The sequence below is a fragment of the Schistocerca piceifrons genome, chromosome 5, assembly GCF_021461385.2.
Source record: "Schistocerca piceifrons isolate TAMUIC-IGC-003096 chromosome 5, iqSchPice1.1, whole genome shotgun sequence".
Classification (NCBI taxonomy): domain Eukaryota; kingdom Metazoa; phylum Arthropoda; class Insecta; order Orthoptera; family Acrididae; genus Schistocerca; species Schistocerca piceifrons.
The window spans coordinates 109,303,880-109,331,722 of NC_060142.1; the positions used below are offsets into that span (position 1 = coordinate 109,303,880).

Below are 27,843 nucleotides of genomic sequence, written 5' to 3' on the forward strand. Positions count from 1 at the left end.
ATAAATGCAAGAGCTCAAAGCGGTCGTGAGGACACAGTTTTGTTCCCTGGAACCAGAGAACAAGCAGACACTGGGATTCTAAGAGCAACTGCAAATCCTCTTTGTTTGATCAAGGTCCATGAACATTCCACTGAAGGAGAGTCATAATGAGGAAAGGGGAGTTGGGAAAAAATGAAGAGGTAACACATTGGTGGCTGGCAAGTGTCAGCCTCCAACGACTGACTGCTACAGGGCACACAGGCTGGGGTATCCTGCTCCAGGGGACCTACAGAGGTGTTGGCATTCTCCTTCCGTCAGTCTGCAGAGTGCAGGGCAGAAAATTGGTTGGCACTGTGCACCGGTGACACGGAGGTCAGCCGGATGAGGGTATCATGTGGCGACATCGTTGAAGAGGATCTCAGAGTCGGTGAAGGAGACGACCATTTGTCTCTGACTTCTTGGAGCCTTTCCAGTTAGCAGAGGAAGACTCAAATGTATGTTGGCTGGAGGGATGTATGACGTCTTCGCGGAAGTATTCCTTCTGTCATTTAGACCTGCCAGTTGTGTAGCAGTTGATTCGCCCCACGAGGTGAAAGTTTTTTGGCTCGTTTGGCAATGGCGATTTCACAACCCTGTTGCTGAATTTGAGGTCACATGTCTGTGTGGCCAGGTCCTTCATGGTGCAAGACATAGCAAGAAGAGTACTGTAAGTGCTGGATGGTAGGACACAGGGTTTCTGACTAGCCAACAATTTGCGAGCAACTGGGTAGTGCATTTTTTCCTTTACCTGGATCTCCTGGACAGCCTGCTCATCGAGATACATGGGACAATCTCCAGAGAAGGCAGCACGGATGCCACTGCAGTCGATAGAGTGGGGAGAAGGAGCTGGACAATTGCCCTCATGAGCATTCCTACCACAGGTTACACATTTGGCCAGGTGTCAACAGGACATTTTAGTGTGATGCAGCACATTGGGTTTAGAAAGTATGGTCAGACTGCGATAACTTCATAGCCTGCTTTGTTCTTGGAAGGAAGCACCACTCTAACAAAAGTGAGAAAATAGTGCATGTTGACACTAAGGATGGTTCTACCGTTTTCATCACCCGATGGACTGCAATTACACCCTGATCAGAGAGGTTCGCTTGGATTTATGCCTCAGTCAGACCATCGAGCAGCCTAGTGTAAATAATACCACATAATACCACGGGAGGAATTCAGAGTTCTATGGGCACTGACACGAACAGGACAACCGTGGAGAAGCAAAGCCACAAGCAGTCGTCGTGCTTGAGAATCAGAAGTAATCTCCAAAAGCAAAGTACCATTGCGTAAACGAGAGCAGGATTTCACAGGGCCGGCAATTGCATCAACACCTTTCTGAGTAAGAAACGGATTTTTCTGTCACAAAGGACTGACTGTCTTCAGTATGAGAAACAATGACGAACCGTGGTGCAGTTGGGAGGGTCTTTGAATCAGGAGCTTCATTCCGTTTATGTAGGTAGACATTACATTGACTGTGCAGATGACGATTGGGTCATTGCGAGAAAATCCCTCACAACTGCCAGCATCTCTGACGGCGCACTCCTTCCAACTGGGGGGTCCATCACACAGGGGGCTCAGCCGCCTTAGGTCACACCTCCCAATCACCTGACAGAGGGACCAATTGACAATTTGGGAAGGTAGCAGCTCAGGCAATCAACCCTCTGTAGGCCTGGCCAGTAGCAAAGGATATGTGCAAACCCTAACTGTCAACCCGGGGCTGGGAATTTCGCGTTACCCAGTCACCCATTATGCGTCCGATACGTGGGCCAGTCTTCATTAGCACACAGGGAGGGAAAAGGAAAAAGAGGAATCTCAAACACTGAAGCGGAGGAAGGATAGGAGAAGGTGAACGAATAAAGAAAAAAGGAACGAAATATAGTGGTGAGACTGTTCTGATGTCAGCCACTGAAAATGCGGAACACATTCCGGAAAACATCCCAGACATGTTCCCGAAGGGAGCGGAAAAAGGATAGCAAGAGGACAAACTTGCAGCACAGAATGGAAAAGATGCTGCAAAGGCTGAGGCCATATGATAGCCAAGCACAAACCCAGCAAAGAGCGGCAAGTCCCATGGGGGTACAAGGATGTGGTGACATTTATAAATAAGATGTCAGACTCAGATTGTGAGGGGGGAGACGGCTCCTACAGGAGCACTGGGGGGGGGGGGGGGGGGCAGCTTGTCCTGGGACTTACAATTCTTCTTCTTCTTTTTCTCTTTTGGAGGTATAGGAGGGCAGGCTTCTACAAGATCTGGAACCAAGGGAGAGCAGGTGACCTTGGGGTGCACAAACTGCATCGCATGGCCTGATTTGTGGTAGCAGGCTTCCGTCCTGAGGGATGTTAGGAGGAAGGATCCTGGGGGAAGCCCTATCACCAGCAGACACCAAAGAAGCAGGGCACTTCTTTGGCTGGGAAGGGACAGCGGTACCTGGAGGGGATGGTGTGTGAATCGCAGGGGAGAGGCAGAGGAGAGAGGTATGGGATGGGGTAAGGAAGAGGTAGGAGGGGAAAAGATGTAACAGAGGTCAAAGTAGAAGAAATTGACACTTCGTGGAGTCAGTCATATTTTTGACGAGCCTCAGCATACGATAGACGATCCAGGGACATTTACTCTTGGATCTTCTTTTCTCTCTTGTAAGCTGGGAAATCTGGTGAGCATGGAAAGTGGTGGACACACGAGTTTACACATACAGGTGATGGAATATAGGGGCTTCCCTCAGGGAGTGGGTGTCAACAGTCACCACACAGAGAATACGGCATACATTGGGAAGACATATACCCAAAATGAAGCACCAAAAGCAGATCATGGGTGGTGGGATGTACAGCTTTGTGTCACATTGGTAACAAATAACCTTCCTTGAGTTTCTCGGAGAGGGTATCTCCCACAAAAGCTAGGATAAAGGTGATGATAACGGTGCAGTTGTCTTTATGCCAGTTTTGCACACATCAAACAAAATGAACGCCGCATTGCTCCGAATTAGCCCGAAGATAGTCATCAGTTTGCAGGATGAGGTCCCTCTGAAATGTCACTCCCTGGACCATATTCTGGTGAGGGGGTAATAGACACTGGGACATCACCAAGACAACCAGAAGCACGAAGACTTTCAGACTGGGTGATAGAAGAAGCTTTGTTCAACAGGGAGCCCAACCACATCTTACTGAGAGATTCCACTTCACCAAACTTATCCTCGATATTTCCCACAAAAATCAGCGACTTTGTGGCGGTGAAGGTGTTCCCATCCACTCTAGTACAAACCACGTAGCAGGGAAAGTGTTTCATCCCAAGATGGCAAGCCCGGCCCTCCTCCCAGGATGTAACCAGGGAAGGGAAGGTTGCAGGATGCTACACCACTTGAAGAGAGAGCCATTTGAGAATGTTCAGATTTTTGCAGTTTGATACGCTTAATGTGGCAAGCATTTGGCCTGATACCACCCACCTTATTAAACCAAAATTAATCACTTCATCAAGTTCTTCGTTTTTTTCTAAAATGTACCCAAGCCACCAGTTTCTGCATATACAGTGGTGACATAGCCTGATACATCTTGTAACTTCAGTTTGTCTGGTGATGTAGTTACTTCCCTCTCCCAACTCTGCATATCACCTGAGAAGTATTTGACTATTAATTTTGATGGTGTTGGGAATGAAAGCGTGGAATTGCTGTGTTCCTTTGATTGTCAATGCCTCTTCAAGCCGGCTTTTTAAGAATATTTCTGAAGCAGCGTAGTCTTCTTGAGTGGAATATGCAAATCAACATTTGTGATATTATCTACTGCTCACTCAAATACATCTTGTGCGGTTTGGATCTGATTTTGGTATGGCCTTTGCAAACTTGCACGAGCTGCCAGTCTCTTTACTGAACCCCCTACTCCATCACAAGGCCCTTTCCCATGCGCTGGGCTGAAAAGTGCCACTCAGCTTTTATGTTGAAGTCTTCCTCATGAGGGCAAAGGTTCAGGAAGTTTTTCTTATTTTTATACTGAGCGGCAGAACCGTCAGAATAATAGTATATATTTTTTGGAATCTTTTGAAATTTATTTGTTAGATATGAAATTAGCTTCTTTTGAAAGGTGTAAACCGCAGTTGTATTGTCCTCCAGGCAATGAGAAACAATGACAAAGCTCATATGCTCGATTTTGTCTTCCTGTTTGTAATATATAACAAAAGGATGAATGGTAATCCGTTGTCTTGTCCAGTGGAAACTTTGAGCTTTAACCTATACTATAATTTTCTGAAAAAAATCACATATGACAACAAATTCAGATTCTATAAGGTTTTCTCTTGTGGAGTTAAGGAATGTTCATTGTTACTTGGCAATGAAGTCATGCCGAATCAAAGTCGACATCTTACTACAAAATAAATCTATGAATTCTTCAGAAGTTTTCTGAACAATTTCCAGATTACATCGGTCAACTGACATCCACTGTCAGAACTGAACTTGTTCAATTAAGTTTTCCTGAAAAAGAGTCTTAAAATTTTACACATGACAGTTTCTCCTGGGCAGTATTCACAGTTTCCCATGTTGCAATCAACTGATGATGGGTTGCAAAGCATTTTTGCAATGCACTGCTTATAATTGTTTAAGCTGCTCTTTGTTACTGTATTTAGTTTGGCATTTTCTATCATTAATTTTATGTTTTGGTGAGTTGTGCACACGCAGACAGTGTGTATGCCACTCCGGCCAGCTAATACACAATGTTTTGGTCTCAACTCAGCAAATTTAGAGAAACCTATTTTTATGTTAGGAATCTTGTCTTTTAAAATGTTTGTAAGCTTCTTTAAGATTACACAAAATAAGTCTTTTTCATATTTTTGTTTTATTTCCACTTGTTTCTGTAATTGTCACACAATCTTTAATACCTGGCATTGCCCTGCTAACTTCATCATTTCATAAAATGAACATACAGTTTTGACATTTTCTGTTGGTAAACACTTCCCTGGTTTTGGGTTTGGACCTTCCATGAATCCTTCTCTTTCAAAATTTTTTTGGACTGCCGAACAATGTAAGTAGGAGCATTAAATTCCCTCATTATTTTCCTGACACTCCACTTTTCATGTAAACTTGTAAGAATCATTAGTTTTTTTGCTCTACTTATAGAATTTTTAAAGTTTCTTTTAAGATTTTCAAGAGTGGATTCAGCAGTATCAGTATCTGACGAAGAAGTTTCAGGAGCAACAAAACGTTTACATGTCATTGATGAGATTTTCTTCACTTTTGATTTGGCGTAATTCCTAGATGTTAGTTTTCTCTTGTCAATTGGGGACTCACTTAGTTCTTGAAGTGTTGTGTTAAATGTTTTAACAGCTACTGAAGTTGGAGTGAAGTCAGGGTCTTGGTCTCGGATGATTATCTCTGATCCAGAAGATTCTTCTTCAACACTTTCATCACTGATGGGCTCTGGTGTATTTTTCAATTTGGTTACATCTTTCCTACATTTATGATAACTATTGGCACCACTTGGTATTTAAGGAAATAATTTGGACATCCATGTTGTGACATTTCTCAGTTTTTTTCTGTCTCTAATAAAATGATTTGACTTCTTCAATGGATTACAATACTGCACTCTTACAGCACTGCACTTTTTACTTGGTTCCATATTTACACAAAAACCACTTACAAACTGTCCTTCAATGTATAGATTTACTTGAAAATGAACTATTAAATATAATAGATACAGACTGGTCAACACAGAGGTAACAATTGATTTGCACTAAAACCACAGTGCACAATAATGCTATAGGCACACAAAGCCTTAGAAGGTAACAATGCAGACTACATCATCTCAACAATGGCTCCAGTATCTGAATTATTGTACAGACATCAAGCCCTATGTACACGGTCCTCTACTGACGTACTACCTTAAAGGTCAGTTTGGTCAAACTAGGGCCGTTAGTGAAAAACAAGAGTTCGGAATATTTTTTTTTTAACAATGAACCCATCATCATCCCACATTTATATTTTGTCATGTGATTTACAACAGTATGAAGTAGTTATGGAAATATTTTGAAAATTTTCAATTATGTGCTTTCTGTAAAAAAATTAAATCAAAATATTAATTACCATTTTGAAAAAGGTTATTAATTAGAAGCTATGTTTTTTGTCTATCACTGGAAAGAGCATGAAAAATGCTGCAAAATGACACCTTTCCCAGTTCTCTAGCTCAATTAGGGCAGCTCCTAGGACAATTTAAAAAAAAAAAGTCCGTTCGCACATTTTTGGCCAGTTTTTGAAAAATTTACATGACCATATTTCAGGAATTTTTTGAGGTAAAAAATTGAAATTTGGTATTTTTCTTAGTTTCAGCACCCACTATAAGTATACCAACTTTCAGCAAAATCTAAGAGGGTGAGGTAAAATTTTTATTTAAAGTGTGTTGATTTTTGATGGAATGACTCTACAGCATATACGTCATGATGGTGATAATAATAATAATAATAATAATACTAATACTAATAATAATAATAAATATTTCATTAGTATAGCACAACAAAAAGTATTATTTTTTAGCCTATAGAAAAGTCAATGTAATACCATTGTTTCATCTGGACTGAAGTCAATGTCATCAATTTCTTTCTTGTGGGCAGCAATATCAAGGTGTTTTCTTAATGAAGGAAACTGCCAAAGACGAATGTGGCCATCAGTGCCTCCTGTAGCCATAAGTTTGCCAGAAAGACTTATTCGAACAACTCGTTGTAATGGCTCATCATCACTGGAAAGAAGAAAACATAATAAATGTAAATCCATTACAAAGAATGCATATCAATAGAAAGTGCAAATTAGAAAGTGTGTAACTATGAAAAAGACAATTATATAAAAACTTTCTTTAAATGAATTGATAGCTTCCTCAGCATCTGAACACTTTTTTCATTGAGTGTCAAAAAACCCTTATGTTTCTGTGACTCAAGGCTGCTTACCATAGCTATTTCATGGTCCAATGGTAAATTAAAATGATGATGTCAACAGCAGTAATGATGGTGATTTTGATGACACATCAATTTCTAATACACATACTAAAATACTTAGTGATGAGTATGGTTAAAAACAACAAAAAGTTAAAAAGTCCAGTGCAATAAATACGAATCACCTGCCTAAACCAAACACTTGATAAAAATATGGTCTATGTCAATTCATATAACTTTTGTCTAAAGTAAGTACACAGGATGATACATGATTAAAACACTACATCAGAAACATATGGCAGGCTGATCAGTCTTCAATTATTGCCATAGCACAATATTTTCAGAGGATCTCTCACAAAACAAAAAGAATTTATGGTTATGTGTAAAGGCTGTGAGTGGTTTAAAAATTAGTATCCATATCTGGACACTCATGGATGAGACAGGGACTGAAACTGAGGGTAGCAAAACAAAAGCAGAGACATTGAACTCAGTTTTCATATGTTACTTTACAAATGAAACTCCAGGTATACTGCCCCAATTTAATTCTCTTGCCACTGCAAAGATGACCGACATGGATATTAGGGTCAGTGACGTTGAGAGGCAGCTGAAATTGTTAAAAAAGTGTTTTGACCATAATATACTGATGATCCCTCACACAGAAAACTGAGCCCAGTAGTTGGAAGAAAACATAGGTCACATCTATCTACAAGAAAGAAGTCACAAAAGTACTGTCCACTATCCTTGACATTCATTTGTGGTAGACTCTAAGAACATATTCTGAGCTCTCAGACTTAATGAGGTGTCTTGAACAGAATTACCTCCTCCATACCAACCATCATGGATTCTGAAAATGTCAATCATGTGAAAGCAGCACGGATTCCGAAAACATTGATATGTGAAACCCAGCTTGCACTTCTCTCACATGACATCCTGAAAGCCATAGATCAAGGCAGTCAAATAGATGCAGTATTTCTTGATTTCTCAATGCTCAGTATCAAAACAAAGATTGTATGGTGTATTGAGCAAATTCTGTGTCTGAACGGAGGATTTTTTGGTAGGGAGGACACAGCATGGTGTCTTGAATGAAAAATCATTGGCAGATGTAGAAATAACTTCGAGTGTGCCCCAGGGAAGCATATTGGAAACTTGCTTTTCATGTTATACATTAATGACCTTGCAGACAGCATTAATAGTAACTTCATACTTTTTGCAAATGATGCAGTTTTCTATAATGAAGTACTGTCTGGAAAAAGCTGCAGAAGTGTTCTGTCAGATCTTGATAAAATTTCAAAGTAGTGCAAAGATTGGCAACTTGTTTTAAACATTCATAAACGTAAAATCATACATTTCACAAACTGAAAAAAATGTATCCTTTGACTACAGTAACAGTAAGTCGTAACTAGAATTGGCAGACTTGTAGAACTACCTGTGTTTAAGACTTTGTGGGGATATGAAACAGAATAATCACATAGGTTCAGTCATAGGTAAATTAAGTGGCAGACTTCAGTTTATTGGTAGAATGCCAGGGAACTGCCATCAGTTTACAAAGGAGATTGCTTACAAATCATTTGTGCAACCCACCACAGAATATTGCTCAAGGGATCCATACCAAATGGGAGTAAAAGGGGGAGACTGGATGTATACAGAGAAGGGCAGCACAAATGTTTTTAGGTTTGTCTGACCCATGGCAGAGTGTTTGATACTGAATTAACTGAACTGGCAGACACTTAAAGATAGATGCAAATCATGCTGAGAAAGTCTACTTGTAAAGTTTCAAGAACTAGATTTAAATGAGGACTCTAGAAATATATTACAACCCCCGACATATAATTCCCAGAGGAATTCTGATTTAAGATTAGTTTAGTTACTACATGCACAGAGGCATGTAAATGGTCATTCTCCCCACACTGTCTGTATACAGGGATAGAATGGGATGAAGTTCTAATAATTGGTACAATGGGATGTACTCCCTGGCATGCACATGACTGTGGTTTACAGAGTATGGATGCAGATGTAGAAAATGAGATCCAGGTACCTCACTGATTCTTCAAAATTTAAAATGGTGATGTTCTTTGATACAAACAGGAAAATTATGAATATGAAATGAGCTATTTATTTATAATACATTATTGTTTCAGTGCTTCTGCACTGTAAAATTTATTTATTTATTTTATAAAAAACAAAGATGCTGTGACTTACCAAATGAGAAAGCGCTGGTAGATAGACACAATAAAAACACACAAACACACACACAAATTTCAAGCTTTCGCAACCCAAGGTTGCTTCATCAGGAAAGATGGAAGGAGAGGGAAAGACGAAAGGATGTGGTTTTTAAAGGAGAGGGCATGGAGTCATTCCAGTCCCGGGAGCGGAAAGACTTACCTTAGGGGGAAAAAAGGACAGGTATACACTTGCTAACACACACATATCCATCCGCACATATACAGACACAGGCAGACATACATAAAGGCAAAGAGGTTGGGCAGAGATGTCAGTCGAGGCGGAAGTACAGAGGCAAAGATGTTGTTGAATGACAAGTGATGTACGAGGGGCGGCAACTTGAAATTAGCGGAGGTGGGAACTTGCCCTTCAATATATTCTCTCTTCCCGTTACCCACCAGGCCTCAACCTCCACTAATTTCAAGCTGCCGCCCCTTTTACATCACTTGTCATTCAACATCTTTGCCTCTGTACTTCTGCCTCGACTGACATCTCTGCCCAACCTCTTTGCCTTTACACATGTCTGCATGTGTCTGTATATATGCGGATGGAAATGTGTGTGTGTGTGTGCGCGCGCCGCTCCCAGGATTGGAATGTCTCCTTGCCCTCTCCCTTAAAACCCACATCCTTTCGTCTTTTCCTCTCCTTCCATCTTTCCTGATGAAGCAACCTTGGGTTGCGAAAGCTTGAAATTTGTGTGTGTGTTTGTGTGTTTTTTATATATATTTTCCCACATGGAATGTTTCTTTCTATTATATTCATATTTATTTATTTTACTTGATTAGAACAGAGCCTTTGAGAAATTTAGGTAGACAGCATTAGCAAAGGGATTTGGGAAATACTGAAGATCCTGTTGGAAAGAAGGATACTTAGTTGCAATGTGGTAACTAGTGCATACAAAAACAAAGGCAGACATTTTGTTGCTTTAGTAGATGTGTCATTAACTGTCTTTTCAAGTTGGAGCTGTTATTCAGTTCTCTGATACAATGAGTGAGATTATTTCACAGTCAATTTCCTGCTACTGAAAAGGACTTCGAGAAAGTGACTCAGTGATGGAGTGGGACAGAAATGATTTTTCTTTGATGGGAATGAGTGTTTCTGCCATGTTGTTTAGACAAGAGGTAGAGGAATGATGTGAGGGACTGTGTATATTGATGAGACTGTAGGAGAGACAGGAGTGTGTGGCAATCTCTTTGTTTCTGTGCAGGTAGACAGGACAGCTGTGTGTAAGGTGGTGAAGTATGATCAAAGGTTGAATGTCACAGATACATTCAGCACCAGTTCCAAGCACTGAGAGCTTTCCTAAGAAAGTCCTTGAAGGATAGCACTGTTGTAATCAACTGGAAATGTAAATGGTTGTGTATTGTACACAAACAACAGCACAGCCACAATGAACTAGAATTTATTATTCCGGAACAACAGATTAGAACACACAAACAATCCAGCTACTAACATAAGCACTTGCTGACAATAAGTACAAACACTATATGAGGATGACGGCCTGCTGCACTGTGCTTATAAAAGGAGGGCTCTGGTAGACTAGGTGGCTGATGCTGTGCTATGTGCACAAATAACGTGGCCCACGGGTGTCCTCTGGTGGCTGACCCACACAGACGCCGTTGGCAGAACATTCATTCAAAGTGTAGTGCGCATGGTGTCAGGGAGCATATCCAAGTATTACATACAGGGTTATAGCAGGTTGTACAACTTGCTTTTTCAGTTCGAAAGGGAAGAGCTTTGTATATTTTTGTGGGGCGTGTACAGATGCTGATGCCTTTTTACACATGGCAGCTACTGTATTTACTCGAATCTAAGCCGCACGTGAAAAATGAGACTCAAAATCAAGGGGAAAAAAAAAAAAAAAAAAAAAAGATCCCGAATCTAAGCCGCACCTGAAATTTGAAACTCGAAATTCAAGGGGAGAGAAAAGTTTTACACCACACCCCAAATCTAAACAAAGTTGGTCCATTGTAATATGAGACACAATTTAGGTCGAAAGAATGACGATACAGCTACAGTAGTTTGGTTCGAGTCGTAGGCTTAGCAGTTAAGCTTTACCAGGTAGCCATTGGTATGCGTCAGACGCTCCGTCCGTATTTATACAGCTACCCTTCGTTTTTCGCATGCTTCGTCTGGTTTGAATTGATTGCTTATTTTTCTTTGATCTGATAAGTGCCGTTCTCTTTGTTATAGGTGTTTACGTCACTCTAAGCTGAAAATGCATTGTTGTGCTGTGTTATGCATTTTTTGTTGCTTTCTGATAATGAGTGTTTACGGCCTGTCGCCGCTCGTGGCATGGCTTGCTTTTGTGCACGCTACCGCCGCTTACAATAAAAAAAAGAGAGGAATTGTCTCATTAGCAAAACAATGGCAAGAGACTGTTGTTACTTACACTGCTGCTTTCTTTGATAATGATAAACAAGAGCCAAATAATAGACTGCGTATGAAAGAAGATGTGAACAAGAGTTTAGCGAAAAATTTTCTCCGTTTGAAAATCTTTGCAGACACCTCTTTAGTACATTACATTCTGCATAGAAATTAGAGTCATCTTAGATTTTAAAATCTAGTCAGTTGCCGTGCTTCATTTCTGACTGTATCACTATTCGGCATAAGAATAATACGAATATAAACATGACATGATACGTATATTCTTTCGCGTTTGCTGTTGTCTCACTCTAGTTTCGTAGTTTATTAGGCAGATTTTTCAGAACTTCCGCTTACTTTGCTCTTGATTCTAAGCCGCAGGCGGTTTTTTGGATTACAAAAACCGGAAAAAAGGTGTGGCTTAGATTCGAGTAAATACGGTAAGTGCTCAGCCCAATTTAGCTTTTCATCTGTTATTACTCATCAACACTCTGCTGATGGAGAAAGATTGTTATTTGTCCCATTTAGGCTTAAAGATGGTAGGGATTCCTGATATTTCTGGCTAATGACCAACTGATACAGCTAGGGCTTTTGATGGATGGAGTTTAGCCCCATATTCTGTGTACAAAGAAGTGATAAAGAATACAAGCAGATTTTTCAAACGAATGTTTAAAACGTGTATTTTCTGTTCATTTACAGCCCCTTAAGAGTTTGTAGCAACTGTCATGCATTGTTGCATGGCTGCAAGAAGAACAAGAAACACTGCATTGGAAACCATATGGTAGACATTACGTTACTTAAAGTGACAAAATACAGAGTAACTATTAAAATGTTATCCTGAGGAATATCATACTCTTGGTGAAAAATTGGGACACAATGTCATCAACTCAATATTTCAAATAATGTGGGGAGAGGAAGGACCATAAAATGAGAAGGAAACATGTCCAAAGGCCCATACATGGAGCTATCAAAGGATGTTATACCTCCATGTAGTGCACTAGGTAAAATATAAAGAAAATACTGGTTAAATGGCACCTGTACAGAAAAGGTTGCTACATAGTGTACTTGCATGATGATGCCATAATGGCAGACTGACATGTTCTGAACACACAATGAAAGCAATCTCTATTCTATGATACAAACTAGATGGTGGTTGGTTGTCTGCACTGCACAACACAATTAAAAAGTCATTTTTTTGAAAGAATGTAACTGCCTCCCATTGTGATGCATAAGTTTCATGGCTCAAAGGTGGCTATAGCCTCCACTGGCACAAAAGTGTGGTACCCTGTGATGTCACCCTCAAACTCAGTGACACTTCAAACAGCAAGGTGTCGACACAAGTGAAAAGAAAAAAAGGCTTTAACTCATAAGTTCATGTCAGGTGTAAGGTGGGTTAATGAAGTCACACTGGCACCAAATTTCACTATGATTCTGTCCAATGCAACAATGAATGTGTTCACAAACTGAAGATCAGCACACTCCCTCTTACACACAGATATCACCCTTTCTTTTGAAGCCACTTTGACAGAGGCCAGAAACGTGACACCTGGTGTTGAAATCATGCGGTTTTCTTATGCATGGCCAAGGAAAACTTTTTTGACACACCGCTGCTTACTGGCCACACGGAACGATCTCAGGAGGCGGCATAAAGGGCATCAATAAACCCACTCCTTCCATTGCAGCACTGATTCCCACACAGCCAACAGTGCAATGAGCAATAGGATGATGACCTTGATGACTAACGACCCCATGGGGCTGCAACATCATTGAGCATGATGTGATCCCTTCGGAGTGTTGTGCGATCACAACATTTGCTCTGGTATAGAGGGTAGAATCTCTAAGGACCGTTCTAAGCCATTTGACAAAATCTGAATGTGATTGGGAGCAGCAAATGGTTTTGTACTTTTTCAGATCACCTGTTTAGTGCCCTCCTGTGGTGTGATCACAGGGGCTGCGACATTGACACAGGCACCAACAGAACAGCAGAGGGTCCCTCTAAGACCTTGACAGCTCAACAACACCCTTGGAACCATGTGCACACCCTTGTTGAGCACTTTAAAAATGTATCTTTACACAGACTTCAACATCCATCAGCTGAGAGCACTTCACTACTATTCTAGTGCCTGAGGGCAGGCAACCCCTTTGATACCTCTTCGATTCCACAAGTAGGTGCTAGAACAGCAGCAGACCACCACTCAGGAGTATGGGTGTCCAAGTCTCTGCACAGGTACAATTTTAAACTTCTCATTAAAGGTGCACCGAAGGTGCTGCCGATCTGAACTGGGGGTGTCTTACAGGAACCCTTTGCCATTTTAGTTATGCAGGTGTCAATGAATGTTGCACACCCCTCCCTCGCAATCAAGACATGGGTGGAGCAGGAGGACTAAAAAAGCATAAAAACTTTTTACTGCTTTGGAACACATTTAGATTTCATCAACTGGTTTTGAACAGTGCCTACTGCTGCCATCCTGCATACCACAGTAAAAATTGCAGTTGCACTTTAATCCAAAAGGGTCAGATTATGTTCAACAGGGTTCCCACGATGTTCTTAGAGAAGGACTGAATCATCTGGGTGGTGGTGGTGGTGGTGGTGGGGAAGGGTAACTGTTATTTTCAACTGCAGAATGTGTGTGAATCAATGCCACAAGGGAAGGGGTGGGCTCATTGGTGCCCTTTATGCCACCCCCTCCAACCTTTTCATGTCTTTCTAAGCAGCGAAGTGTCTGAAATTCTTTCCTCACCCACCCACAAAAAAAAACTACATGGTTTCATTGCTGGGCGTTATGGTTCTGGCCTCCATGAAAAAGCTGCACAAGAAGGGCTGAAATGGGTGTAAGTTGGGGTGTGATGACCTCCCCATTGTGTGACACGTCCACAGTGACACTGGGAGTATATGCAGAGAACTTGGTGCCTATGTTACATCATTAACCTATCTTAAACATCACACAGACTTCTGAGCTCTTGCCTTTTTTTGCCTTTGTTGACACCTTGCCATTTGAAGTGTTGCTGAACCTGTGGGTGACATCACAGGATGCTGTGATATCCGCCACTATTAAATATCTGCACCAAGCAGTGGCGTGTTCCATTATGCGTGTCCAAGAAATGCATCATTTGCCGCACTTCTCCACGTGTGGCCCGCTGTCCGATATGGCAGGCTGCCTACTTGTGCATGTGATTCTAACCACAGACATTTTTATTGTGCTATAACACAATGAATGTATCACAAGTCTGTACACATACTGAGCCTATTGAATGTTGAAGTTAAAGTTCCAGTACAGCATTCAGATTCTAAGTCCACAGCACAGCCAAATCAACATCAAACAGCAGGTCCACCGCAGCATAGCACTTTCGAGTTGTCGAGTAGAACACAGCACAATGAGAACTGGCTTGCAGACATCACTAGTGGTGTTAGATGTCAGTAGTGGCGTTAAATAAGGCTCCATAGTTAATGGAGTCTGCGCCTGGGATTGCTGTATTTTCTGGGTGTTATGGATGCCCAATCACTGTGGTTTGAAGAGTGTGCACACAAAGGCAGCCTGCGATGTTAGACAGTGGCCGCACATGGAGAAGTGTGGCCAATGATGCATTTCTCGGCTGCATGTAATGAAGCATGCCATTGCTCAGTGCAGAGATTTAACAGTGGTGCATACCACAAGTGCCGTGCTTTTACACCATCACAGTGGAATGTTTAAGACACCTTTGAGTCAAGTTTCAAACTTCTGCATCACAACGGGAGACAATTATGGAGTTTCAAAAAGTGACACTTTAACTGTGTTGCACAGTGTACTTCAAGATTTTTCCCACTAATCTGCTGAGGGCAACAAATACTGGGGAAATACAGTCCTTCCCAAGTTTGAGAAGGGAAATTCTTTTTCACAAGTTCCAGAACTGAAAATTCAACTGCTCATCTCAACGATTCCTCATTGGTGACAGCAAGCTTGATCCTGATTGGTGATAGCAGTGATCTGAGCAAAGTACTCTGTCATGGTCTGGTCTACTAAATGTCTCCTTTGCTGGTCTGGAGAATCCCACTTCACATCCAAACACTGACAGGACACCTTGTGCTCCACACTGAAATCCTCCTGATGTAATGTTCCCCCAAATATCAATGTTTCAGTGGAATGATTTATAGAGTTAATTAACTCCTGCCAAGATCTTCATTCTCTCTTTTTATTATATATCAGTACTCCACACTCTTGCTTCATGTGCTGCAAGTTTTCTGCAGTTGGTCTGTCATTAATTCTCCTCAGACACACATGTCCTCTGACTTCAGGGCACTTTCCATACAAAAGGAAAGAAGTTGCTATCTAATCTTTTGCACTGATGTATCAGCAGAGTTGTGGCCATGATAGTTTTGTGATTCACCCATATCTGGAAGCTGTTACAACATATAAACAGTCAGTTTGTTGTACATCATCTCACTTGCCTTTCTGAGCAGCCAGCTGCCTTTCTTTCAGGCACCGCTCTGTACTCACAAGATGTGTTCAGACTAGGAAATGGTGAAATGAGCGTAAATATTCTGCTACTGCCTACTGAGTAGTGCCAGTAGGGCTGGAGACCATAATGAAAAATCAGTGGCAAAGAATGAACCAGTAGCAGGACTGAAATCTGTCCCACATTTAGATCATGACCTTCTTTCGATGTGAGACTCTCATGCAGAAGAAGATACAAGCAGAACCCCAAAGCACATTTGTATGAGATGTCTACAGAAGAGGGGAGTTGTCTATCGATATACCTGTCAGGCCACAAAACAATTTGTTTGTGGGAAGTGTTGTGAATAGATGAAACTACAATCATCCAGCCATAACCGTGGATTCTTTGTTTGCTAATAGGGAAGGTTCATCAAACTAGAGCACATTAAATATTAGTTCACTTTATAACATAAATTAATAAAAGATTTACTTGACTTTGTCACAGGATTGCTTGATAACTTACGACTGTTGCTGACTATGAAAGCATCACTTAATGCACAAGTTAACAAAATGTTCTCTTGCAGTACACAACCCAACATTTACGAAAGTGTATTTCATCAGAAACTAACTGTCACTATCTGACATAATGCTGTTAACTGCTGTAGCTGAGGTCTCAAACTGGGCTGAGCTCAACACTATACCAACCTCAGCATGAGGGCACTGTTATGCTGAGAGGGCAGCATGGTATTCTGGAGTGACTCCCATTGGTTGTTGTGGATTGGAGTGATCCCTCACTATTATGTATATTGATGGCTACTACTCCTTTAGTTCTCTAACCACTGAGACCATCTACCCTAAGCAAAAAGTCCGAGTTGCTCCAGAGGTATCCTGAACATATTTACATTCCACAACCATTGTACTGGTGAGGTTTTATTGTATCAGCCCCTCCTATCTTTCTGCAGAGGTGCTAATAAATGACAGTTTTCGGCTGTTCAAGGGACTTGCTCATTCAATTGGGCAGAAATCAATAATCATGTTGTTTATACTTGGACTTTAAATTGACACTCAGGACCAGTGCAGAGGGGTTCAAGGTCTTTGACTCTCTTATCAGCTTTGGTTTAATTTTTTTTGTTTCTTCTTCAATGAAAATGGTGGTGGTTGTGTAACTGGGGGCCTACAGTTCGAGTTTTCTTAGTCTGCCTGGAGGGATTAACTTAGGTCCTTTGCTGTACCCTTGGTTGAAATTTTTTGCCAGTGGTATAGTGGAATGGCTGGTTTTGATGTAAGACCATGTCTGCAGATGAACTTGCATGTGGAAGTGTTCCTGCTAGCTTCTACTGCAAAGGTCTGCATAGATGAATCCTTTTCCTATTGAGTAATTTGGCCACTGATGCAAGTGATGAAAGAAACGTGGTCATTTTTGAGGCATATGAATTTCTTTTTGCTTGAGAATGTGATATTTGTCTCTGATCTTAGTACCCTGTCAAACTACTGTTGGATAGTAACTCATAAGTTGATGCTCATGGTGGGTTATCTGAAGTCTTCTTCGTTGAGTAGGTGTTATTACCGCATCATTCCATGCCAAGAGATCTATAGATTCCTACATGACCATAACAGACTTTGATGAAATTTTGTACAAACAGTTACACATGTTGCCAATAAATGTTGGTAAAGTTTCACTACCACCAGTTCAATACTTTCAGAGATATTGTCATTCGTTTAACCCCATAGCGCAGCTACACTATGTGATCAAAAGTATCCATTCACCCCCCAAACCTTACATTTTTCATATTAGGTGCATTGTGCTGCCACCTACTGCCAGGTACTCCATATCAGCGACATCTGTAGTCATTAGACATAATGAGAGAGCAGATGGGGCACACTGTGGCACTCACAGACTTCCAATGTCATCAGGTGATTGGGTGTCACTTGTGTCATATGTCAGTACACGGGATTTCCACACTCCTAAACATCCCTAGGTCCACTGTTTCCGATGTGATTGTGAAGTGGAAAGGTGAAGGGACATGTACACCACAAAAGTGTACAGGCCGACCTTACTGTTGACTGACAGAGACTGCCGGCAGTTGAAGAGGGTCATAATGTGTAATAAGCAGACATTTATCCAGACCACCACACAGGAATTCCAAATTGCATCAGGATCCACTGCAAGTACTATGACACTTAGGGAGGAGGTGAGGAAACTTTGACTTCATGGTCGAGCAGCCGCTCGTAAGCCACACATCATGCTGATAAATGCCAAACATCGCTTCGCTTGGTGTAATGAGAGTAAACATTGTACGACTGAACAGTGGAAAAACCATTGTGTGGAGTGACGAATCGTGGTACACAATGTAGCAATCCAATGGCAGGGTGTGGGTATGGCAAATGCCCGGTGAACGTCATCTGCCAGTGTGTTTAATGCCAACAGCAAAATTCGGAGGCAGTGGTATAATGGTCTGGTCATGTTTTTCATGGAGGGGTCTTGCACCCCTTGTTGTTTTGCATGGCACTATTACAGCACATGCCTACATAGATGTTTTAAGCACCTTCTTGCTTCCCACTGTTTAAGAGCAATTTGGGGATGATGATTGCATCTTTCAACACGATCGAGCACCTGTGCATAATGCACTGCCTGTGGTAGAGTGGTTACATGACAGTAACATCCCTGTAATGGACTGGCCTGCACAGAGTCATGAGCTGAATCCTATAGAAAACCTTTGGGATGTTTTGGAATGCAAGCTTCATGCCAGGTCTCGCTGACTGACATCGATACCTCTCCTCAGTGCAGCACTCCATGAAGAATGGGCTGCCTTTCCCCAAGAAACTGTCTAGCACCTAATTGAACGTTTGCCTGCGAGAGTGGAAACTGTCATCAAGGCTAACGATGCGCCAACACCATTCTGAATTCCAGCATTACAGATGGAGGGTGCCACGAACTTGTGAGTCACTTTCAGCCAGGTGTTTGCACACTTTTGATGACATAGTGTATCAACAGTACACCTATGTGGTTTTGGCAACTTTGAGATATTATATCTCTGACAACATTTTCTCGAAACAAACAAAACTATGCCATCTTGTGCAACTTTATGTGCTCTGTTAATAAAAAAGGATTACCTGTGCAGTTTTTGTATGGATAATTTGAAGCAAAGTTGGCCAAAAAAATAATTACTAAAAAATGGCAAGTTTAGTTTTTTATATCTATGAAAGTAACTGTGAGATAAACCTGAAACTTCGCACATATAAACTTACTAATATAATGTCTTAGAATACAAAATTGCACTCTTCTACTGCTTTCTAGAAGTTTTTAAACTAAGGCTAAGTTGACAATTTTTCTAAAAACAATAGAAATGGCTAGATTTGGCCCACCTTTCCAAAAAAGTCTTCTGCAAACTCTTTTAAACTGTTTTCATTAGGAAAACCATATTTTAAGCCACCTAAAAACATGTGTTTGGTTTATCAATGCAAGCATATAAGAAACTAAAAAAACAACAAAGTGGATGTGCAATGAAAATGAGCTTGAATTCTGCTGGTACTCAAATTAAAACGGAGATCTTTTATTATATCCTACAATTGGTAAGTACTCTCTCAGGAACAAAATATCAAAAGCCTTGATGACTAGGAAGTGAGATAAAGTCCAGATACCTTGAAACACTTCAGAAAAGGGCTTTTTTTTGTCATGACTCAGTATGACATGCTTAAGCCCGTATTTACTCGAATCTAAGCCGCACCTGAAAAATGAGACTCGAAATAAAGGAAAAAAAAAAATTAACCGAATCTAAGCCGCACCTGAAATTTGAGACTCGAAATTCAAGGGGAGAGAAAAGTTATAGGTTGCACCTCCAAATCGAAACAAAGTTCGTCCATTGTAATATGAGACACAATTTAGGTTGAATGAATGACGATACAGCTACAGTAGTTTGGTTCGAGTCGTAAGCTTTACCAGGTAGCCATTGCTATGCGTCAGGCGCTCCGTCTGTATTTATATGGGTACCCTTCCTTTTTCACGTGCTTCATCTGGTTTGAATCGATTGCTTATTTTGCTTTGATCTGATAAGTGCCGTTTTCTTTGTTATAGGTGTTTATGTCACTCTAAGCTGAAAATGCATTACTGTACTGCGTCATGCATTGTTTGTCACATTATGATAGTGCGTGTTTATGGCCTGTCATCGCTCGCGCCATGGCTTGCTTTTGTGCACGCTACCGCTGCTTACAATAAAAAAAAGGAGAGGAATCGTCTCATTTAGCGAAACAATGGCAAGAGACCGCTACTTGTTGTTACTTACACTGCTGCTTTCTTTGATAATGATCAACAAGAACCAAGACTGCGCATCATAGAACATGTTCTGAACGAGAGTTAGGCGAAAATTTTTCTCTGTTTGAAAATCTTTGCGGCCGCTTCTTTAGTACATCAAATTCTGCACAGAAATTAGTCATCTTAGATTTAAAAATCTAGTCAGTTACCATGCTTCATTTCTGACTGTATCACTATTAGGCATAAGAATAATATGAATATAAACATGACACGATACATATATTCTTCCGCGTTTGCTGTTGTCTCACTCTAGTTTCGCAGTTTATTAGGCAGACGGGATTCAAATTTAAATGAGATAGCAGCAAACACGAAAGAATACATGGCAAAATGTTTATATTCGTATTATTATGGTGAAGAGAATACTGCTTGTGATTCACATTTCATCAGGTTCCTATTAGCAACCATCTGTTCTCACAGGTAGGAAAAAATTCAGAACGTAGAGTTGGCCATATTGACAAAAATCCCAAACAGTCTTGCCAGTCGGATTTTCGTAGTACATTGAAATTCTGCTACATTCGAAGATGAACAATACGGAATTTGTATTTACTTCGTTGGATAATGTATGAAAATGCAGTGGTCGAAACTCGGGGCGGAGGAAAAAAACTCGTCTTCCACTCTTTTTTTTTTTTTTTAATTTATTTACTGACGCAGAGGTTTTGGTGCCAGTATTTATCTTTGTGCCTACAAAGCATGCCTGTGTAGCGCTACATATATTCGACGGCAGAAGTTAGTTGTGGCGGCACCTACCAACATTTTTCAGAACTTCCGCTTGCTTTGCACTCGATTCTAAGCCGCAGGCGGTTTTTTGGATTACAAAAACCGGAAAAAAAGTGCGGCTTAGATTCGAGTAAATACGGTATGTTTTTCTGCTATAACCATAGAACAATTAAACTGTGCATTGCCAAGCCAGTGGAGATCTTGGTAGTAAAGTTGTTAAATAACAGTTGCAGCACACATTGCTTAAACAGCCTTCGGGTTTTACACCATTGTCAGACGGTGTAAATTTTCATGAAGTTCATAGCAGTCTTCCTGACAGTTTTTGGAATGGATAGAAAATCATTAGTATGTCTTTTTATTGTGTAATGCTACTGATGTGTTAGTTTAATTCCAGTTTAAGATGTATTTTACTCTGCATTAGTATCATTTGCAGTTTATGTGGAGCATTAGTGTACAGATGGAAAATTGTATAAAGGTGTTGCTATGGTCCATAGTGGCTTATCCACACTGGTTCATTTTAAAGTGAGAAAACCAGCATCCTCATGATGGTCATATGGGTAGTTTTTCTGAAATTTGACCACTTGAAATGGAATGGCCCCAGATGACACACCTATCTAATTTGACTATTTGGGATTTATAAGAACCAATCAATTTTCACAAGAAGCTAACCAAGGAAATGCCACTCTAGATAGAGACCACACTGAACAAATTGGACACAATTTAGGTATACCCACTGAATATTTTCACTTCAACAACTATTTATCTATCTAATAATAATATACCCAACCATAAAGTTCCTCATTCCCTGTGTGACACAAAATTCCAGCATGGTGTTGCATCATGATCAATGAAACTTGCACATAACTCATCTCTCCAGATTCATGGTACAACACTGATGATACTTTGATTACACAAAATAACAAAAGTACATTTATGTTACTAATAGCTACAACAGACAGTCACACAAAACAAACAGAATGTGTGAATCACATGGCTGTTTCACATTTTTGTATTTAAAAAGGAGAAAATTTGTGAAAACTTGCAACTGGGCACAACAGTAAACAGAAAGTAAATTAAACCACAAAATAGGAAAAGAATGTCAATCTCACATCTCTTATTTTAAACAGTTCATGCAGTTTCCAAAACAAATAACTAACCCAAAATCAGTCTGTATGCTGTCATTTGGCTTAATATCAAATACGAGTCGATGGAAGGAATTGCTATTCCTGTCAGTTTTCTCTTTTGTAGGTTTTATTTCTTGGATCTTCTCATGTGGATCAGTACTTCGTTTTCTACTACTTACTGTTTCTGAAAAAGAGTAAAAAGAAAGTTAACATACTTTGCAATTAAATATACTTCTCAACAATACAAAGAAAAAACAGCTTTCTTACAGAGCTTCAATATGTATAGCACCAAACAACAAACAGCTGAAAATAATGGATTATGGTTATTCTGATGCTAATAACAATTTTCTGATAATCTTTTGTGATGATAATTATTTAAAAGCTACAAAAGAATATAAATGTTTACTATCTGTCATTTTCTCTGGCCCTTACAGAGGAAATAATCATGAAGTGGTAAGATTTTGCTATACCTGGTCACTTCAATGCTGATAACAAGAAAGGAAAACTCGTGTTTCATTTTTTACTTGGCAAAAGCAAATCTGATAAAAATGTCTCTTCCATTGATATAAAAATTACAATATTACTTACACACATATTGCTGACACCATCGGATGCTACAAACATTTCAGTATTATTCTGGTAAACTTAAAGTAGCAGATGGGATACAACACTAAAAACAGGTACAAATGTCGGACATCTGCAGAGCAGCAGGTGTAACAGTTGAGTGCTCAAAGGTACATTCCTTAACACAATTGAGGACATACATTAGTGGAGAGGAATATACGTGAAAAACATCGACAAGAACTAAAGATATTCAACTTCAATGAGGATTTAATAGAAGATGCAAACAAACTGGTCATCTGTGAGTAATGGATGGCATTAGAATACTAAAGATACCACTGAAATATAAATTTTATATGAAAATAAAGTTCAGACGTTCACAGAGGAGATAAACGGACTAAAAATTCAGAGGATGAAATAAACCAAATGCAGTCTGAGCATCTGTCTGTATTATAAATATCACATCATTTGCGTCAAAATGACCAGTGTACATTTCATGTAAACATACAAGTACAGGTACATTTTGCGATCTGTCGACAGCATCTAACTGTGTACACCACAATATCCTTTTAAGTAAATTAGAATATTCTGGTGTAATAGGAATGCCGTGAAATGGTTCAAATCCAATATCACCGACAGTAAGCAAAGGTTGTTACTAGCCACGAAACATGTATTATGCTATCAGGCATCATCAAACTGGGATGTAATTACACGTGGTGTCCCACAAGGTTCCTTCTTAGGACCCTTACTTTTTCTTGTGTACGTCAATGACCTCCCATTAGTAACATTACCTAATGCCAAGTTTGTTTTGCTTGCAGATGACACAAACATTGCGATAGTAACAAAGTAAATATAGTTTTAGAAATATTGGTTCATTAAATTTTCGTGGATACATGGTTCCTCAACAATTCTTTGTCACTAAAATTTGGAAAAAAAGAAATACTACATACAGTTCAGAACCTGTAAGATGTTTTCCACCAGTATACATATGCCTAAAATAAGATGACAAACAGATAGAAGAGGTGGACATTGTTAAATTCTTGGGATTAAAGCTTGACAATACATTCAAGTGGAAGGAGCACATCCAGGGTGTATACGGGGCCGAGGAAAAAAAATTTCCCGGATTTCCCAGTTAAAAATACACTTTCTCCTGGATGAAAATACACTTTTTCGGTGTTAAGTAACAGTATACTTTTCTCGGAACTGTAAGACTTATCAATCCTTTCAATGGTTGTGGTTTTATACACCGGCGTAGAATTTCCCGGCACTTTAGAAAACGAAACTCAGGGGGAAAAACACGTTTTGGAAAGATGTCTGATGTGTGGCAACATGTACACTGCACATTTTCGTATTACGAAAGTATAAATTCGAATTCCACCAAACACTGCATGTTACTTTCGGAAGGATTGAAATCAAGATTGCGATGTGGTTTTGTAAGCTGGTTGTAGCTCATATCAAGCGATCTCGCCAACCGATGACAGCGGATATTCAGAGCATAGGACACGTGATGTAGTCAGCCAATAGCAACATCACTGTTAAGTAGCGCGAACACACAAATAGGAAAAGGTAATGGTTTAAATTACTATACATAGTGTTGCTACAAGACAAGAAAAGCTTTCATGTATAATATTGGTCTCTAAGATTAATAAGCTGCAAGTGAAGCTAAGCTTTCACACATAATGTTGATCTTTTTTGCATGTGTTACACTTTAAGGTACATGACATAAATGTGCCAGTAAAATTTTTAACAACAATATAAATGTCTGATCTTCTGGGCTTGAAAATATTCTAAATGGTCGTCCTAAAAGCTTTGATTTTTGAATGAGAGTCAAATGCTCTGTGATTTAAGAAATTTATCGGACAGTCACTCACAGAGTTCATCTTGTGTAAAAGGAAATTTACTTTACTTGAAAATAACGCTTTTCAAATAACCATTCAGAGTATTTTCCCATGACCTGTTAGAAATAGATTCGTTTCAGCAGTTGCACCAGATGACAGGCGTCAACGCACTTGCGCAGCTACGATGACGCAGGAAGCCTGTACATTTGTACTTGTAAAACATTGAAAGATCTTACATTACGTCATTAAAGAAACAAGACATTAGAGGATACTCCAAGAGCATGGGAATTTTGTGAACCATACTAAAATGCATAATTCACCTTAAAGTACACATTCGTATGTCCAGATTCAGATGTAAATTTTCTTGGAGTACCAGTACTGTATTATCTCATGTTTGGTTCTTTTTTATGGCATAATACCATACGTGCTACAAGAGGGAAACGTGAACTTGAAATGCAGCGAACAGGTGGGACTAGCCAATAATGTGGATTTAAACACATCATTTCAAATAAATTGGCCTCAGCAGAAAAGATGAATAAAAGTCAAATTTCTTTAACAAACCGACAAAAATAACTTCATTGTTCTGCAAGGCGATTAACGCTTGACTGTCAGAAAGGTGGAAATAAAATAAAATCTGAAACTAATAATATATTTTAGCCCTTCGTAATTATGTGAATGTATTTTAATTCACTTGATAGCTCCTGGCCACAGAAATCCGTTTTGTTTTCGTGTGACATGACAGCAATAAACGAAGAGGAAACAACAAAATCACTTAACGTAAACACGGGTCACGTGGGGACTACCACCTCCCCACTACAACTCAGACTGCTCTGTGCATCAGGTCTGGATCTACGATATTTCCGAACCGGGACAATATTAGATAGTGGCCCTCCCCCTCCCTCGAGCATTTGAGCTAGGACACCAAAAATTTAAAAAATCGACTTTTCAAAAATATCTTCATTTTGTAGTGCACATCTTTCTGAAGAGTCTGATACATAAAACATATATGTTCGAGGGAATGTAAGACATGTTATATGGTCTTAAAGTGTGCTGAAGTGCAGTGCCAAGCCTCTTCACACAGCATTCTTCCATCGCGCATCTCTGTATTTCGCTCTGTGGAATTCAAACATGTAATTTTTGTAATGGGTGCAATCAAACTATATTCCGGCCAGTGAAAATTAAAATGTCCTGTGATGCCTCTCCTGCTCCCAGTCGGTCGGTTTGTCATCCTGCCCCTCTTAAAAAAATTTCGCTATTAATACTGGATAGGATTATTTGTAACCGGCAGAACAAGAACTCTTCAGAAAATTTGCAGTCTTTACTGCCTATTAGCTAGTAACTTGCTGTTTTGTATGGCATAAAATTAAATATATGAGACATAAAATGAGTAAAGACGAGAGACAAGCAAGACAGAACACATTTCTTCAGTCCTTAAGTCCTAGCTTTTTTTTTCTCTCTAATCTTGCCACAGCTTTATATGGCGTACTTTCCTTTCTGGGAAAGAATCTATTACCTCATCACAGTTCATCAACATTTTGCTATATGAAAAAACGAAATGTCGTTGTCTAATACTAGTAAAGCTGTTAATGCAAATAGAACCCAAGACTGGTGTAGTTTCTATATCTGATTACATGTATTTTGTCAATGTCTGCTAGATAAAACAAAATAGGCCTGCCTAATATTGCATCAATTGTTACACACACCAAATAAACGAGACTTTTTTGGCACAAATGGTCATTTTTATAACATGAGAGAATATAATTCACGAAGTACTAATATCAAATGCCTATTCGGCCTACTACAAGCAAAAAGTTTTATGTTAGAAAATAGTTTAAAAAATGGCTCTAAGCACTATGGGACTAAACATCTGAGGTCATCAGTCCCCTAGAACTTAGAACTACTTAAACCTAACTAACCTAAGGACATCACACACATCCATGCCCGAGGCAGGATTCAAACCTGTGACCGTAGCAATCACGCGGTTCCAGACTGAAGTGCCTAGAACCGCTCGGCCACACCGGCCAGCAAAGTTTCACATTTCATTCATACTCTCTAGGTTCTGAAGCATGAGATCGAAAAGCAATAGTAGGAAATTTTTATGTAAATTTGGAATCGTCATATTCTTCCGTAATTTGTGTGAGCCCCGTTTCTTCTTCCTCGTTCTAACAAACAATCTTGTCATCACTAATTCTGTAACTATTCCTGCCAGTGTCAACATTTATTCTCTGGTTAACTTCACTAACCCAGCCACAATCGCCGGTTTAGTTATTCCGCATTTATTCTCCGGTTAGGCATTATTACGTCTACGTACAACGCGTTTTCGGTGCTACTCCCAGAATAGAACTTTAGCAGCTGCTAGCCGGGGATTGTTCAACTGGCCCTTATTCGTGTGGCGGTCTGGCCAAAAATTTTCTGTCAAAATTTCATTTTCTTGGATACACGGAGAAGACAATATGTAATCTTTGTTGCCTATTATTCCTGTTAGTCGTTTATTTGCACTCTGGTAGTCTGAATCTATGGAATTCGCTAGTATTTATAACAACGCTGATCATTTGTGAACCCAGTCAAGCACATAAACAGCAATTGTCATTCACCCTTTCTGCTTTATTCGCTCAGCTCGTTTAGACCCGTCCCCTTTTGTCTGCAGGAAAGTTTATTTCTAGATGCAACGGGGATTCCCTGGCGGAGACATCACGTACACTATGCTCGAATTCAAAAACCAACTTACGATTCATTCAGAAATCAACTTAGAATTTGATCAAAAATGTTCAAAAACCAACAGGGATGCGTTCAAAATCATATGAGTAATCGACAGACCAACGTGCGCTGGATGCTTGGCGCTTTGTGAAACAAGGTCTTTTTCCTCAATAATATGAATTTGGCGCCCCCCCCCCCCTCCCCCCTGAAATTGCCACCCAGGGCAGAAACCCCGGTTTGCCCCTGCCCCCTAGTTCCGGGCCTGTTGCACATACGTGAACTGGCAGCTTAGGCGCACCAGTAAAATTTTTCCAGATAGCATCTGGCTGCTTGCTGCTATTGCTTATACAGCTAACTGCCACACTTTTGTAGCCAGAAGCAGGAGAAGGTGCTACACATACGTGACTCATCTGCACATGCGCATAAGCTAACTCGCAACCGCTCCAACGAATTTAATGTGAACAGTTGTGACGTAACGCTCATTGGACGCAATTTGTTGTTATAAAACATTGCATAGCCTTCCTAAAGCCTTTGACACATTTTGCTGTTGGCATACGCATGTATGAGCACTGTGTTTTGTTCTTGTATATGGTGCATTTCCTTTGCAACTTAAGTTTTATTTTCGTATTTTTTTTGTCTTGTTCGCGTTTTACTGCTGCAATATTATTCTGCAGTAGCGAGA

The 27,843-nt window shown here is 40.0% G+C and overlaps 1 protein-coding gene across 1 annotated transcript in view; it reads right to left on the bottom strand.

Moving 5' to 3' along the window:
- The window catches only part of LOC124798169 (prolactin regulatory element-binding protein), a 136,125-nt gene that overhangs the window by 60,272 nt on the left and 48,010 nt on the right, over positions 1 to 27,843 (bottom strand). The window contains exons 3-4 of the mRNA XM_047261452.1: positions 22,099 to 22,249; positions 6,549 to 6,726 (exon numbers count right to left, since the gene is read on the bottom strand). Coding sequence (XP_047117408.1) covers positions 6,549 to 6,726; positions 22,099 to 22,249 — 329 coding nt within the window. The remainder of the gene's footprint in view (positions 1 to 6,548; positions 6,727 to 22,098; positions 22,250 to 27,843) is intronic.